Source organism: Metarhizium robertsii, assembly GCF_000187425.2.
Source record: "Metarhizium robertsii ARSEF 23 chromosome Unknown MAA_Scf_9, whole genome shotgun sequence".
Classification (NCBI taxonomy): domain Eukaryota; kingdom Fungi; phylum Ascomycota; class Sordariomycetes; order Hypocreales; family Clavicipitaceae; genus Metarhizium; species Metarhizium robertsii.
Window position 1 is genome coordinate 662919 of NW_011942237.1, and position 12806 is coordinate 675724.

Sequence of the window (12806 nt, forward strand, 5' to 3'; positions counted from 1 at the left end):
CACGCCGGGTTCGGCGCCCCGGACGCGCCGGACCTGGTCAACTTTGGGGTGTGGGGGCCGCTGCGGCGCTGCCCCCGGCGCGCGCAGGTCGTCGAGGCGAACCGCGCGCTCGAGCGCAAAGTCGCCGAGCTCGGGGGCAAGAAGTGGCTCTACGCGCACGCCTACTACACCGAGGAGGAGTTCTGGGCGCACTACGACCGGCCTGCGTACGACGCGCTGCGGGCCAAGTACGCCGCGTCGCATCTGCCCAGCGTCTACGACAAGGTGCGCGTCGACGTCGACGCCGAGGAGGCCGCGAGGCGGAGGAGCCGGCGGGCCAGGGCGCGCGGCGCGCTGGGACGTGTCTGGCCGTTGAGGGGGCTGAAGGGGTTCTGGGCCGCCGCCAGGGGAGGCGATTACCTGCTGAAGAGGACATCGAGGAGGAAGCCGGACACGGGGGAGACGGAGCGCAGGTAGGGTTATGTTAATTGGCTTTTTTTGGCATTGTAGAGGATGCTTTTGATACACGACGTTTTCCACCACGTCATACATTTCCAACCGGTGACCTTTGCCATACACTCTGCACCATTCCGGCCCGTTAGTCGTGTCGGAAACTGCCCTGGTCCGTCTTTTGCCGCCCGCTCATCTCCTTCATCGTCTTGGAGGCCTGCTCGGCAACCTGCTGGCCGACCTTGGCGCCGAGCTGCTCGGCGTCTTTGCTGACGGCCGTCAGGTCCTCCAGCTCCGCCTGGCTCGGGTTCCTGGCGTCTGTCTGCCGGGCCTTGTCCACCGACGCCCCGGGCGAGCTGAGGTATGCGTAGGCGGCGACTGCTGCGAGAGCCGCGCCCCCGACGGGCACCCTGTGACGCGGCGCGCGTGTTAGTCTGGCCCCTTCGGCCCTCTGGCTGTCTACGGGAAGCCTACCAGTTTCTCTTGACGGCCTCGGGCCCGCCTGGGTTGGGCGGCGGCGGCTGCTGTCCGCCGGGGCCGCCGAGGTCGCCGTCCTTGGAGGTGATTTTGTGTCGGAGCTGTGCTGCCGTGACCCGTGGCGAGGTGGCCCGCGATGCCGCTGGGCGGATGTGGTTGCGCAGCAGGCCGGCGGGAACTCTGGGCAGTGCCATGATGATGTATTTCTTCTGAATCAAGCGGTATCTTTTAAAAGAGCTTCGTGTCTTGATGAGACGCTGTGTTGCGCAAGCGTCAGCCTGGGTTTCTCGACGTTTAAATCGTCTGGCCGTGGCGACCTACGGACTGCGCATCTCGATGACCTCAGAGTCGAATGGCCATGATGCGCCTATGACGAGGGGGCCGTCGGCCTGCATGAGACGTGGGTGCGGCGAGCGCCACACGCTGGATCTGATTGATATGGAAGAGTCGAGACTGCGCGATGCTTCCCGAAACGGCTGCGGCTTGATGGAATGGGGTGAAGTTCTATTTGTATCCGAGGGACACGTCAACCTTTGTGAGTGATGCCGAGGTTGTGCGCGGCGTTCTAGTGTAGATGTATTATTCCAAATGCATACCTCTATTATCGATAATCGGCATCGTACTCTTTTATTTCTCTTGTATTCAATCTTCTTCTTCCGTGCAATTTCGTCATGACCTCACCCGCGGGCCTCGCCCCGGCGCCGTGCCGAATCCCCCCGTCGCCACACATCTCGATTCTCAACACTCGTCCTGGCGAATAATGACGTCCCAGTTCTCGGTCGAAAACGCCTGCCCCGTCATGTACTTGTCCGCGTAAGGGCGCCCCGTCGAGCACTTCCACACCATCAGCTGCGCGCTGTCCGCGATGTCGTCCCAGCTACCCAGCGCCCGCGCAAAAGGCGCCTACCCGTCCGTTGCCACGACAGTCAGCCAACTTTGCCTTCCACGTAGACTCTGCACCCGCCGACACGGCCGGGAACGGGCAGAAACTTACATTGTTGCACCACCATATGGCCGCCTGGTAGGAACAGCTGACGCGTGAGCAAGTCTCCGGCCCGGGCCCGTTTCTCGGCACCCCGGCCAGGCCCCTGAGGTATTCGATTCCCTGCTCTATCCTGCGGACTTTGCACGGGTGCCAGCCGAGGGCGCCCGCGCCGCAAATGACCTTGCTCCAGTTGAACAGCGGCACACGCTTCGCCAGGTTCCTGCCGCGGGGGTCGGGGACGGTCCTGGGCTTCCACCCGGGGTTCATGGCCCTGGCTGCGTGGTGAACCTGTTCCGCGGTGCCGGTGAGGTTCTCAAAGTGGCCGGGGAAGACTTCCACTTCCCAGGTGAGGTCGACCACGTCGTAGCCGGGGATGGGTGCGTTGGCGAGTCCTGCCATGGCCTTGGGTCATCAGCGTTGAGACGAGTCGCGACTCTTTTTGGGGGGGAGGAGTGGCAGATGTACCTTGAGGGGGAGCGACAAAGCGAGCACGAGACTCTTGAAGATGACCATTTTGATCGACTAGATGGGCAAATGTTGCTGGTGTCTGGCAGAATTGCCCGCCCGCCACTGGCTGCTGGTGTTATATGCTTGGCTGGTGGGATCTGTTTGTGGCCGTGTTTGCGCGGAAATGAACTCAAGGAGCAAACTTGAATATATTTTTACTGTCCAGATGGTTTGCACTTTGGGCACCGGCCACGTACGGCCCCATGAGCCTGGTATTTCCCCGAGTCCACGACTAGGCCAAAGGGCGCGATGGCTAAAACTGGCAAGGCCGAGGGCCCGGAACCATTCATGGTGCGGTTTTAGACTCGTGATGAGTACGCCCTTGAGTATTGTTAGCTTGGTGGGAAGGGCCCAACCTGAGAATGATGTTTGCGATGGATGGATGAGAGAAGGGCAGCGTTTGCAAAGATGATGGCCTCGCGGAGAGAGCGACCACGTTGCCATCTGGTTCGGTGACGAGATTTCAAAAAGATTTCTGTTTTCCCCTTATCTAGGATCCAGTCCCAAGGTGTCGTCGTTTGTGCACATTCGGTGCCATGCGAGATCCAGGAGTAGAGTTGGCGCCGCTGGTGCTGCCAACATGCTATGAGCAGACAAGCCTATTATTAGACTTTGACATGGCGCTCCAGCCCGCACAGAATGGTGTTTCTCTAGTCTCTTGCAGTCACCATCTTGACAGCAACGTGGGCGGCCCGATTGGACGGCATCCCAAGTTCAATGTTCTTGTAGGTGGCGCTTGTCGGGCACTGTCCAGGCAGCGTCGAGGGCACAGCTATTAAAGTCAATTGATGACTGCACGGACATCGGGGCCAAATGAGCAATGGTAATGAGCTCCATCCAGGCCACGACGGCAAGAGACCAGTTGACGTGACATGGCGTATGTGTGCGGATGTCATCAACAGGCTGAAGCGGCCCATTGATGCTTCGTCGTTTGGTGGTTGCTTTTTTGGACCTGGTCTGGGCCTGGAGTTCCCTCAATAAAGAACTTGCTGCCGAACAAGAGAAAGCGTTATATTGACGGGACATATGCATCTGTCGGCCGAGACAAGCGGGCATTCCCCGCCTCAGGAGTTACATTGATGCACAACACTACATCGGTAGCAAAATTACGTCTTGTTTTGGTCCATCATGTTCTCTAGCAAGTCAGTCGAGTATTATTTTGTCAGAATGTACCCAGGAACCATGAATAGAATGATTTGTCACTAAGTTTGCCAACCCCCGCCCCCCAGCCATCTCAAGCGCACAATATCTCAAGATGCTGCTCTCCTGGTGAACATGGCCGTTTTTTTCTGTTTACGTCATTTAGCCCAGTAATAAGGAATATTTTCCCTTGGCTGGTGTTGGATGTTGGTGCCCTTGCTAGAACATTAACTGTCATCCGGACGGTTGTGCCGCGCCTCGGCCTGTGCCGTGTTCGATGCTCATGTACTACATGCAGCATTGCGCAGTGCTACACAACGATGGCAAATGCAATACGAGTTGCGAGATTTCTCCTGCATTGGCCCTAGCATTCGATGCAACCGCAGCGGCTACAATCCATTCTCCTGACAAGGATTAACAAGTACATATATCCCCAAGTCGGCTCCTGGTCTGGCCACACGCCCAGAACTCTCAAACTCTGATTTACTCACATCGTCTGTTACAAAGAGGCCAAAAGCCAATCTCCACGACCCGTTTGCCCTCCATATAAAAATGGCCAACGATACATCCGTACAAGTCACCGGCAACGTGGCCGAAATCAACTTTGGCAACGACTGGGCCCAGCAGCATCTCAAGGTCAAGACAAATTCCAAGTCCGTCCAAAATGTGCAAATCAAAGTCGACGACCAAGAGTTTCAGGTTAGCGGCAGCGGAGAGCGCCACAACCTCATTTTCGACCGCCAGTTGGACACGCCCTGCAAAAAGATTTCGGCCACGTTCACGTACCAGGCTGCGAACGGGGACAAACTCGCGTCTAAACTGAAGTTTGGGGGCCCTTACGACATTGGCCGCTATAAAACTATTACTGTGGTTGCCGAGAACGGGGACGACATCGACTACAACGATGCAATTTTTGAGATTTCAGGTCATTCAAAGTGATTACTAGAGAGGCTCGTCAAGGTTGTCCTCTGCCAATTGAGCTAGTCTCCTGAACAAATATAGTGCTTGAATACAAGGGGTTGTATCTTTTGAAGAAATATCTCTGTGTACATTGGCCGACGTTGTGCCGTGCGTTGTTTTGTGTTGCGAGGAAAAGCAAAATCTAGCAGAATTAGACGTCGCTTTGTGTGAGGCCTCTGCCTTTGGCAGAGCCGTTAAAACATCTTGGTCAAGCTTCCTGCAGCCAGATGAACTGCTTTAGCATGATTGGTCCGTACACCGGTCCGTCATGTCTGGTGTCAATGGGACATTTGTGTGGCGGGGGCTCGTTTTGGGGGCTTGAAGCAATGCTTAATTCATGGATAACAGTCTTTGGTATCAATGGTCCTTGGTTTTCCTCAAGGCCTCGTTGACCAAAGACCTCTTTCAATATAAGAAGTGACTTAATCCCGTGAACGTAGCCCTTGTGTAGCCTTTAACATTGGGCCATTTCCGTGTAACAGTCTTGGGTTGCCGTTGTGAGATTGTGTAATATCGACTATTTTGAGCAGAAATCTAGTTCAAGTCAAGTGATGATAGTTCCTGCCGCTATCGCGTTTTGCTATAATCTCCACACAGCTTTATTATGTCCGGTCAAGTGTAGTGATAATTTCTATAGCAGAAGATAAAGTCTATCGCAGAGTATATGCAATACTAACAAATACCTATTAATATACCATAATATATTACAATATATTATAGATACTATAGTACATAAATTTAAGAATATGCTTAGTTAGCTACTAGTACTTTTATTTATTAATAATTCGTTTATTCGTTTACATGCATTCGTCAGTTCGTCTATTCATGTCTTTTTTACTTCTCTTCCTTTTAGCTCTCACGTTCGACTTTGGCCACCGACTCGCACGTTCTAAAGCTCGCACCGCCCCCAAAAACAATTCTTTTTTCAACCTCTTCATAAGAACCTATTTTGGCAATATACCACGCTCGCCATGAAGCCAGAAGCCTAGGTACGTCTTTTAAGCGCAAGCAGAGTACATCAGAATGGGATGCCGTGAGGGTGAATATGTGGAGGACTCCGGTCCTATGTCGCTCGTTTTTTTTTCCTTTGTCTTTTGTCGCTCCTGTTGTTTTTTCATTTGTATATAGTATTGATAGATAGCATCATTAATAAAGGGTGGGCGGTTTGCACCTCATGGTGGTTGCTGGGTCTAGTAGCCTTCAAAGGTGGCCCCTTTGAAGGTGAAGCCAACGCAAACATCACGTAAATAGTTAGACAGTCAAAAGAAATCATGCTTTCTCTTGAGGCTCTTGAATTTATTCTTGCCCTTCTCGATCTGAAACACTTCAGGGCGGCGGGCTTGGGTTTTTTCTTCCATGCACCTGTACATGGCGCCAATGCGATTATTCTCGGCGCATTGTGACTCTGTCCTCTTGCCAAGCCGTTCATACTCTTGCTCATATAGCCGCCAGGCAGTCCCTGGCTCACAATATCGATACATGTAGCCAAACGGGACAAAAACGTCGTGTAGGATGTGAGAGTGTGACGCCCAGGTCGGGTAAAGGGGGAAGCATTGGCCTCCCAGGTCCTGCCAAGTTCTCAGCAAAAGACGACGCACTCCACTGCCCTTGATGTCCAACTTTGATCGTGCTCCTTTTGGTGTCTCCAAGGCCATGATCTTGACGGAAAAGTCGGTACGACAGAGTGTGCACGCCCCGAAGGTGTGTTTGCTGGGGGATGCAATCGCCATCTGCACAGCCTTGCACAGGGCATATTCGTGCCGCTGAGGTGATAGTACCTCGAAGAAAGGCCCTTGAGATTTCACAGATGCCTGGGAGACCTCCTTCTCAAACGCCTCAAACTTCCTTTCGCTGTATCGCTGGTGCGGGCAGATTTGCATGTCCCAATATGGCGCGGGTTCCGTCTGCTTGGCTGGACGGTAGAGCCAGGATCTATGCAGCACCACCCTTCGATCGAAGCCCAAAGGATGGAATGCGGCCTCGACGCTACACCCCATTCGAGAATTCTTGACAGCCCGAGTAATTTGGCGGCGTTGCAGGAGACGGTCCCTGTACCCTGAATGCTCGTTGCTTCGCGCCGCTTTAAGATAGAATGGAGATGCCTGTAGGAAAAAATCCAGGGGAATGCATCCGAAACTTCTGGCATCCACATGGGGCTGGGCACAGATTGGCCTCCTCGGGGCGCCGGGCGTATCTCTCCTATCGACACGGTGAAGACGGAAACAAAGATCGCATATCCAAAAGTCGCGGAGTATCAAAGACAGGACATGTGTCCTCACCATGTGGGTAGACATGCGGTAGAATAGAGGGCTGTATCCCCTCGTCGACATTTCCCGAAAGATGGTGCATGTGTTTCTGAATGAGACCTGGTCCTTTGTAGATAAGTTGGCCACGATGCCCATCACAATCTTCAATGGCATTTGGCAAATGCGAGCTACAGGCTCAGTCTTTGGGCGTGATGCACTGCTCTTATAATGCACGAGGAGCTTCAATTTTTCAACAAGATTTGTGGTGGGGGGCTCGGGGGGCTGGTCTCTTTCCGATCTGTGATGTGGGAACTTGGTGAACTGGCTGGATGGCCGCGGATGACGGAGCGGAGGACAGAGAGGAGGTCTCTTATTGATGAACAAGCCGCTTTCTCGTAGTTGGCTGAAGAGAGGCATTGCTAGGACTGGTGCTAGAAGTCTAGCCTCGGATGAAACATCCCGCAAGAGGTGCAGTGTGTAGAGGAGTGGCGTGTGTCGCAGAGAAATGCAAAGAGGGACTTAGGGAATATCCAAGTTGAACAAGAAGAGAAGACCAAGACAGCTTCTTTTATAATGGAAGCCCGGTGGCCCGGTATAAAATGTCCCAAGTTTGAAAAGGCGTGGCTGGTGAAGTTAAAATGCATGGCTGACGCTCTGTTTAGTATCTTAAATCCGCCGAGCGCAAAAATTAAGTTTGGGTATCTACTTAGCATCTTGCAAATCACTGCAAGTGGCTTGGAACCGAGACGTGTGGCATATCTTAGCACCGACCTAGCAACCAAGCTTTGCCATGTTGTCCCATGGCATGAGTCGAGTTTGTTAGCATAGACTAGTTTGTTGGCCCAGGAGCAACAAGATAGATTGAACATAAAGTCAAACACGTCACACATTGTCAAACGCGAAACATGCGGGATTAAAAAGGCACGCTTGCAATCTGCATGCCGGGGGATATTTGGCCAGGGGCCGCGATTTCTGCGTCTTTTTGCCCGATGCTCAGTGATTAAATCCGACAACAAGCGTGACAGGTAACCAGCTGCAACATGTTGGCATATCGGTACATGTGCTGTAGCCACAATTCTTTTCATCATTGACGTTTAGCTCGGCACGGCTTGTGCCTAGTAAAGGCCGCTTAAACGAAAACAGGAAAAAAGTCCGACACCACGAATAATGTATAAATGCTTAACAACCAGCGCCTCGATTTTACACTAGTCTAAATTGGGGCGCTAGAAGAGTCCAACGCTACAGGCGATAATTTAACAACTATCGGGCGAGAGAATGTGGAACGACGGGCCCTGCACCGAACGGCCCGGAAGCTCGGCCATCTCTTGGACGACGTGGCTCCGTCGGCCCCACATCTGCCCCGGGCCTACGGACTGCACGTGTCCGAGATCAGCGAGCAGGAGAAGATTGATCCGACGGAGCGCATCCGTCACTGCATGTATCACCATGGCACAGTTCACTCATGTCCTGTTAGGCCGCGTTGTGTCAAGCCGGGGCCATTACCGGTAATCCATCCCTGGTGCCATGGACCTGCTAAGCTGTACGATCGCCTGAGAGAGTTGACCCACCCGTACGAGAGCATCTAATCAATGCATGAGTTTGACAGCCCGGCAAATTCAAGCAAGGCGTCTGCTCCTGTCACCCGGCGGCCCGTGATACTGACTGTACTTGCACCTGGTCGAGCTCGGCTGCGCGAGCTCGGCTCCGAGGAATGCCTCTGTTGTAAGGAAAAACAAAAGATCTACCAAAATAAGACCTCCACTTTTGGCAGAGTCGTTAAAATACCCTTTTGAACCAAGATGTGTCGAGATTGAGAGGCTGGACGAATGCAGTTCTAGTATTTGCTCGTCGCATCCCAACGGGCTCCAAGTCAAATCGACTTTTGGTCTCGGGGGCGATATGAGTGACTGCCAGTGGCAACCGCCCGTCATGCAATTATCAACTTGAAGCTGCGATATCCCGATTGAATATCGTTGCTCGACACTCTACAGGAAAGGTCCCCAATATTCCATATCCGGCTAATAGAGTGCGTCAGTGGTGCACGCTTGTACTTGTGACTCACGGGTGCTACCATCACCCTCTCCACCCTGTATCAACTTACTCCGGAAGAGGCTCCTTGGACTATGTAGCTCCAAACGTAGACTCGGCGAGAGCTTGAAAGCCTTGAGAATCCCTCGGTGAATTCTACGCCATTCTTTCATGATGACGAGTCGGATGATCCGGAAGTGGATGAGTCCACTATTGATGACTATAATGATCATGATTCTGATGGCTGTGAAGACGATGATGGTGCTGAAGATGAAGTAGTTTAATGGTCGAAGTCTTACCACAACAAGGGTGTATCCTGGTTTTGTAAAGTCAACCACATGCACGGCAAATCAGGATGATCTTGACGAGCGTCTCCATCCGGAATCTACTCCCAACAAACACAAGGCTGGAAAGAATGGTGGTACTAGGGCGCGACAAGTCGGATATATGCTGGGAATGACAGAAACAAGAAACACTAGAGAAGAAACGGGCAGTTTTCTCGAGGGCATTGTAGTCTTGTTGTAGGCCCATTGACTACAGCGAAATTGGAGTAGAAAAGTTGGTTACCAATGGATGGGAAGGGATTCAGAGGCTGTCATGGTGCCGCTCCGGGAATGGGCAGTAGCAGAGCATCTCCAATACATGCGATTGTAAGTTTTGTTTTATGTTATACTTGTCGAGAACATATAACGTAATTCAAGACTTTATTCGATATGGAATAATGTGTAGAAAAAAAGTATACATAGATAGAAACAATCGATTACTTTCTCCATGTCGTCGACCTAAGATGCGGAGCACGATAATTCGGATGCTGTCTGACATATTTTGCACATATTGACTACATACGGGACCTGGGGCCAAGCCAAGACGGGCGTTTCGGGCGGCCTTACGGACATTGCATGCTGCCCTGCTGGCCCGCCGCCATGCCAAGGCTGTCATGGTCTTAGCAGCATGACATGGATTGCTTGGGGCTCTCGGCAAATACGACTGATTGGCACATGGCTCACATGCCGTATAAGTCAGCATCGGGCCTCCGGCTTGCCGTTTCCCAAGTGCAGACATGGCCATCAACTTTTCAGTACGTCATTGTGGTCGACGACTTGTTGATTCTAGGAATTTTTCCACCCTTGAGATTATATTGTTGTCGCTATGAGGATATCTAGCGATCCCTGGCCAGTAGACATTATCCCGATACATGTCTGACAGTACACTAATTTTCGGGAGACTACGCAAACGCTAGTCGAGAAGCATTTTTAGGTGACCATTTTTAGACGCACGCATGTGGCAGCAAGGATTTGTAAGCAGTCGTGGACAACATTGGACCAATTAAGCTTGTTGTACAGTGCCCGTACGGTACGCAGGACAGTGTACCAGACGACACGGGCTTGCCAGGACCAACCAGACCGGGTTCCAACGAGAACTTGGCTCTGCTGCAGAGCCCCGTCCGTTGGTCCCGTGCAATCCTCGAGATGCTCAAGTGCACCCTCAGCGAGTAAAGACCTCCCTACTGAAGCCGCACGTGCGTGATTAAAGGACCAAATGTGCATGGAAAACAACGGTGCGGGTGGAGCGGAGTGGGCCGTCAAGAAAAAGGTCGGGCGGGAAGAAAGAAATTTTTCAAGCTGTCAAGTCGAAATGAAATGTGGCGGATAACGCCTTGCGCGCTAAACCCGTCTTGGCCAGAGCCAGGGGTTCAACGGGCCAACGGGCCTGGTCTGGTCTGGTCTGGTCTGGTTCAATTGTGCTCAAGTGCTGCCGTCGCGTCGCATTGAACGCGGGCGGGGCCGTCATTCAACCAGTCTGGTGGCTGCCGTGTGCATTGTTCTCAATGCCTGCTTCTCGTTGGACGCGGAGCGACTCAGGCACGTTACGGGGCATTTGGCATTTCGTATTCCTTATCAGTGTGTGTGGTACGGAGTGCTGCTGGTACTGCTGGTACTACGTACTGCTGTGCTGCTGCTCTGTGCTGCCTGCGGAAGGGGGCGTGTGAGACTGCGAGACACCAGACGAGCGCGGACTGGTTTGTTTCTCCAACCTCCACCACCACCATCACCACCACGACTCTCGACTCGACCCGATGGCCATCCTCGATTAATCCCCCTCACGATAGCAGCCCCGGGCGTGAGGACCTGAGGACCAGCCATAGCCGCCAACAATGGGTCCCCTCCCGATTTTCAAGCGACGATTCTGCGGTCCCAGCATCGTCATTGTCGCGGCCTTTCTCTTCCTCCTTTCCATCGCCACACTGCTGTCTCGGCCAGCCTATCTCGAGCACCTGCCGGACGTGTTGCCCGCTCTCGAGGAGCAATTGCCCAGCTTCGGGGACAGGAATAAATTTGGAAGCCAGACCAACAAGTCGGGCAAGAAGGGATATGTATCATCAAAGAACAGAGCATGGAAATTCAACCCGGTGCGCGATGCCAACAGCTACTCCCTCGATTCCGAGCAGTGTAACATGGCCTTCCCGGGCCTGTTTGCAGAGATTGAGCGAGGAGTCGATGCCCAGAAAGCGAGAGGAAACATTACGCCCAAGCAACTCAACATATCCGAGCGCGGTAGGGGAGCCCTGCGGGGAATGATTGTCGACCAGCAAGTACGTGCTGCCTGTGCCCAACACCATGACCACTCATGCACACCGCTAATGATGCTTTGCGCAGCTCTATATTCTCCAGGAGACAATCCTGGAAAACGAGTACGACACCTCGCGCGCAGTTGCCGTCTTACACGCCATCCACAGGGCCATAGTAACGTCCCCTGAGCCCTTACCCAACATCGAGTTCGCCTTCACAGTCGCCGACGTCGTGCCGGATCCGGAGGAAAACAACTACCCCATCTGGGGCTTGACACGCAAGGCCGAAGACGAGGAGATATGGCTCATGGGCGATTTTGGTTACTGGAGCTGGCCGTTGGATCTTGTGGGGAGCTACGACGAGGTGCGGCGAAAGATGGCCGAGGCCGAGGTCAAGTTTGAACAAAAGACCAAGAAGGCCGTCTGGAGAGGAGCCGTGGCGACCAACGGCCACCGAGAGGAGCTGATCAAGGTGACCAAGGATAAGGAATGGGCCGACGTGCGAGCCATTGTGTGGGCAGGCATCAGTGACCTGGTTTCCGAGGACCAGGCAAAGGCCTTGTCCATGTCGGAACATTGCAAATACCAGTTTGTCATCCATACCGAAGGTAGGTGCCCCATGTGGCGGCTAGCATCATGCGGGCGCACCGCTAACCAGCAACGACAGGGCACAGCTACTCGGGCCGGGGGAAGTATCTCCAGAACTGCAACTCGGTCGTCATCATGCACAAGCGGATGTGGATCGAGCCGCACCACGCGCTGCTGGTGGCGGATGGTCCCAAGCAGAACTTTGTCGAGGTGGCCGAGGACTTCTCCGACCTGGAAGCCAAGGTTACGGAGCTCCTCGCCCACCCAGAGAGAGCCAAGAGGATTGCCCAAAACGGCGCCGACATATTCAGGGACCGATACTTGACCCCGGCATCGCAGGTGTGCTACTGGCGCGAGCTGCTCCGGGGCTGGGCGTCGGTCAGTTTTGAGCCTCAGCTCTGGAACGTGGACAAGGATGGCGCTAGAACAACGATGCGGGGTGTGCCGTTTGAGACGTTTGTGTACGTTCCCTGTCTTGTCCGACATGCTTGCAGCTTCCATTGTTTTGCTAACTTGTTTTTTCTCTACCACAGACTACAGTCCATCATGGTGCAGCCAGCGCCCGCCAAGTGTAAATGGCTGGGCAGGTTTTTGGGTCAGTGTTAATAATGGGGCGCGGAACTCTTTTAGCAGGTTTTAATTTCTTTTTTCTTTGTTCTTTTGTCGTCATGTACAGCTAGCATATACATTTATATAGAGTCTCATGTAATTTGCCGCAAAGATACCCGAATAATAATGCGACTTGGGCTGCACAGGGAGATGGCATCGTACACTGCGTGATTCTGTTTGACGAGGTGCGTTGCAGGCTCAAATACACGTTGTCTCTCACGATGAAACTACCTGGTCAGGAACATTGAAGTCGGAGTTGCATGGTTAG

The 12806-nt window shown here is 53.2% G+C and overlaps 5 protein-coding genes across 5 annotated transcripts; 2 read left to right on the top strand and 3 right to left on the bottom strand.

The window, feature by feature from the left end:
- Positions 1-577: 577 nt before the first annotated feature.
- Positions 578-1100, bottom strand: MAA_11546 (uncharacterized protein; the record flags this gene model as incomplete). Its single annotated transcript, XM_011413541.1, has 2 exons — positions 578-839; positions 904-1100. 2 exons carry the CDS (start codon positions 1098-1100, stop codon positions 578-580), a joined length of 459 nt encoding a protein of 152 aa, XP_011411843.1.
- A 544-nt stretch (positions 1101-1644) lies between these two features.
- Positions 1645-2404, bottom strand: MAA_01420 (uncharacterized protein; the record flags this gene model as incomplete). Its single annotated transcript, XM_007819418.1, has 3 exons — positions 1645-1809; positions 1901-2293; positions 2357-2404. The coding sequence occupies 3 exons, from the start codon at positions 2402-2404 to the stop codon at positions 1645-1647; spliced, it is 606 nt and encodes a 201-aa protein (XP_007817609.1).
- A 1686-nt stretch (positions 2405-4090) lies between these two features.
- MAA_01419 (Calcium-mediated lectin) lies at positions 4091-4477 on the top strand (the record flags this gene model as incomplete). The annotated part of the gene is made up of 1 exon (XM_007819417.1): positions 4091-4477. One exon carries the CDS (start codon positions 4091-4093, stop codon positions 4475-4477), a length of 387 nt encoding a protein of 128 aa, XP_007817608.1.
- Positions 4478-5757: 1280 nt separating this feature from the next.
- MAA_01418 (uncharacterized protein) lies at positions 5758-7161 on the bottom strand (the record flags this gene model as incomplete). The annotated part of the gene is made up of 1 exon (XM_007819416.1): positions 5758-7161. One exon carries the CDS (start codon positions 7159-7161, stop codon positions 5758-5760), a length of 1404 nt encoding a protein of 467 aa, XP_007817607.1.
- Positions 7162-10927: 3766 nt separating this feature from the next.
- Positions 10928-12535, top strand: MAA_01417 (DUF821 domain-containing protein; the record flags this gene model as incomplete). Its single annotated transcript, XM_007819415.2, has 4 exons — positions 10928-11365; positions 11430-11949; positions 12009-12390; positions 12463-12535. 4 exons carry the CDS (start codon positions 10928-10930, stop codon positions 12533-12535), a joined length of 1413 nt encoding a protein of 470 aa, XP_007817606.2.
- Positions 12536-12806: the final 271 nt, after the last annotated feature.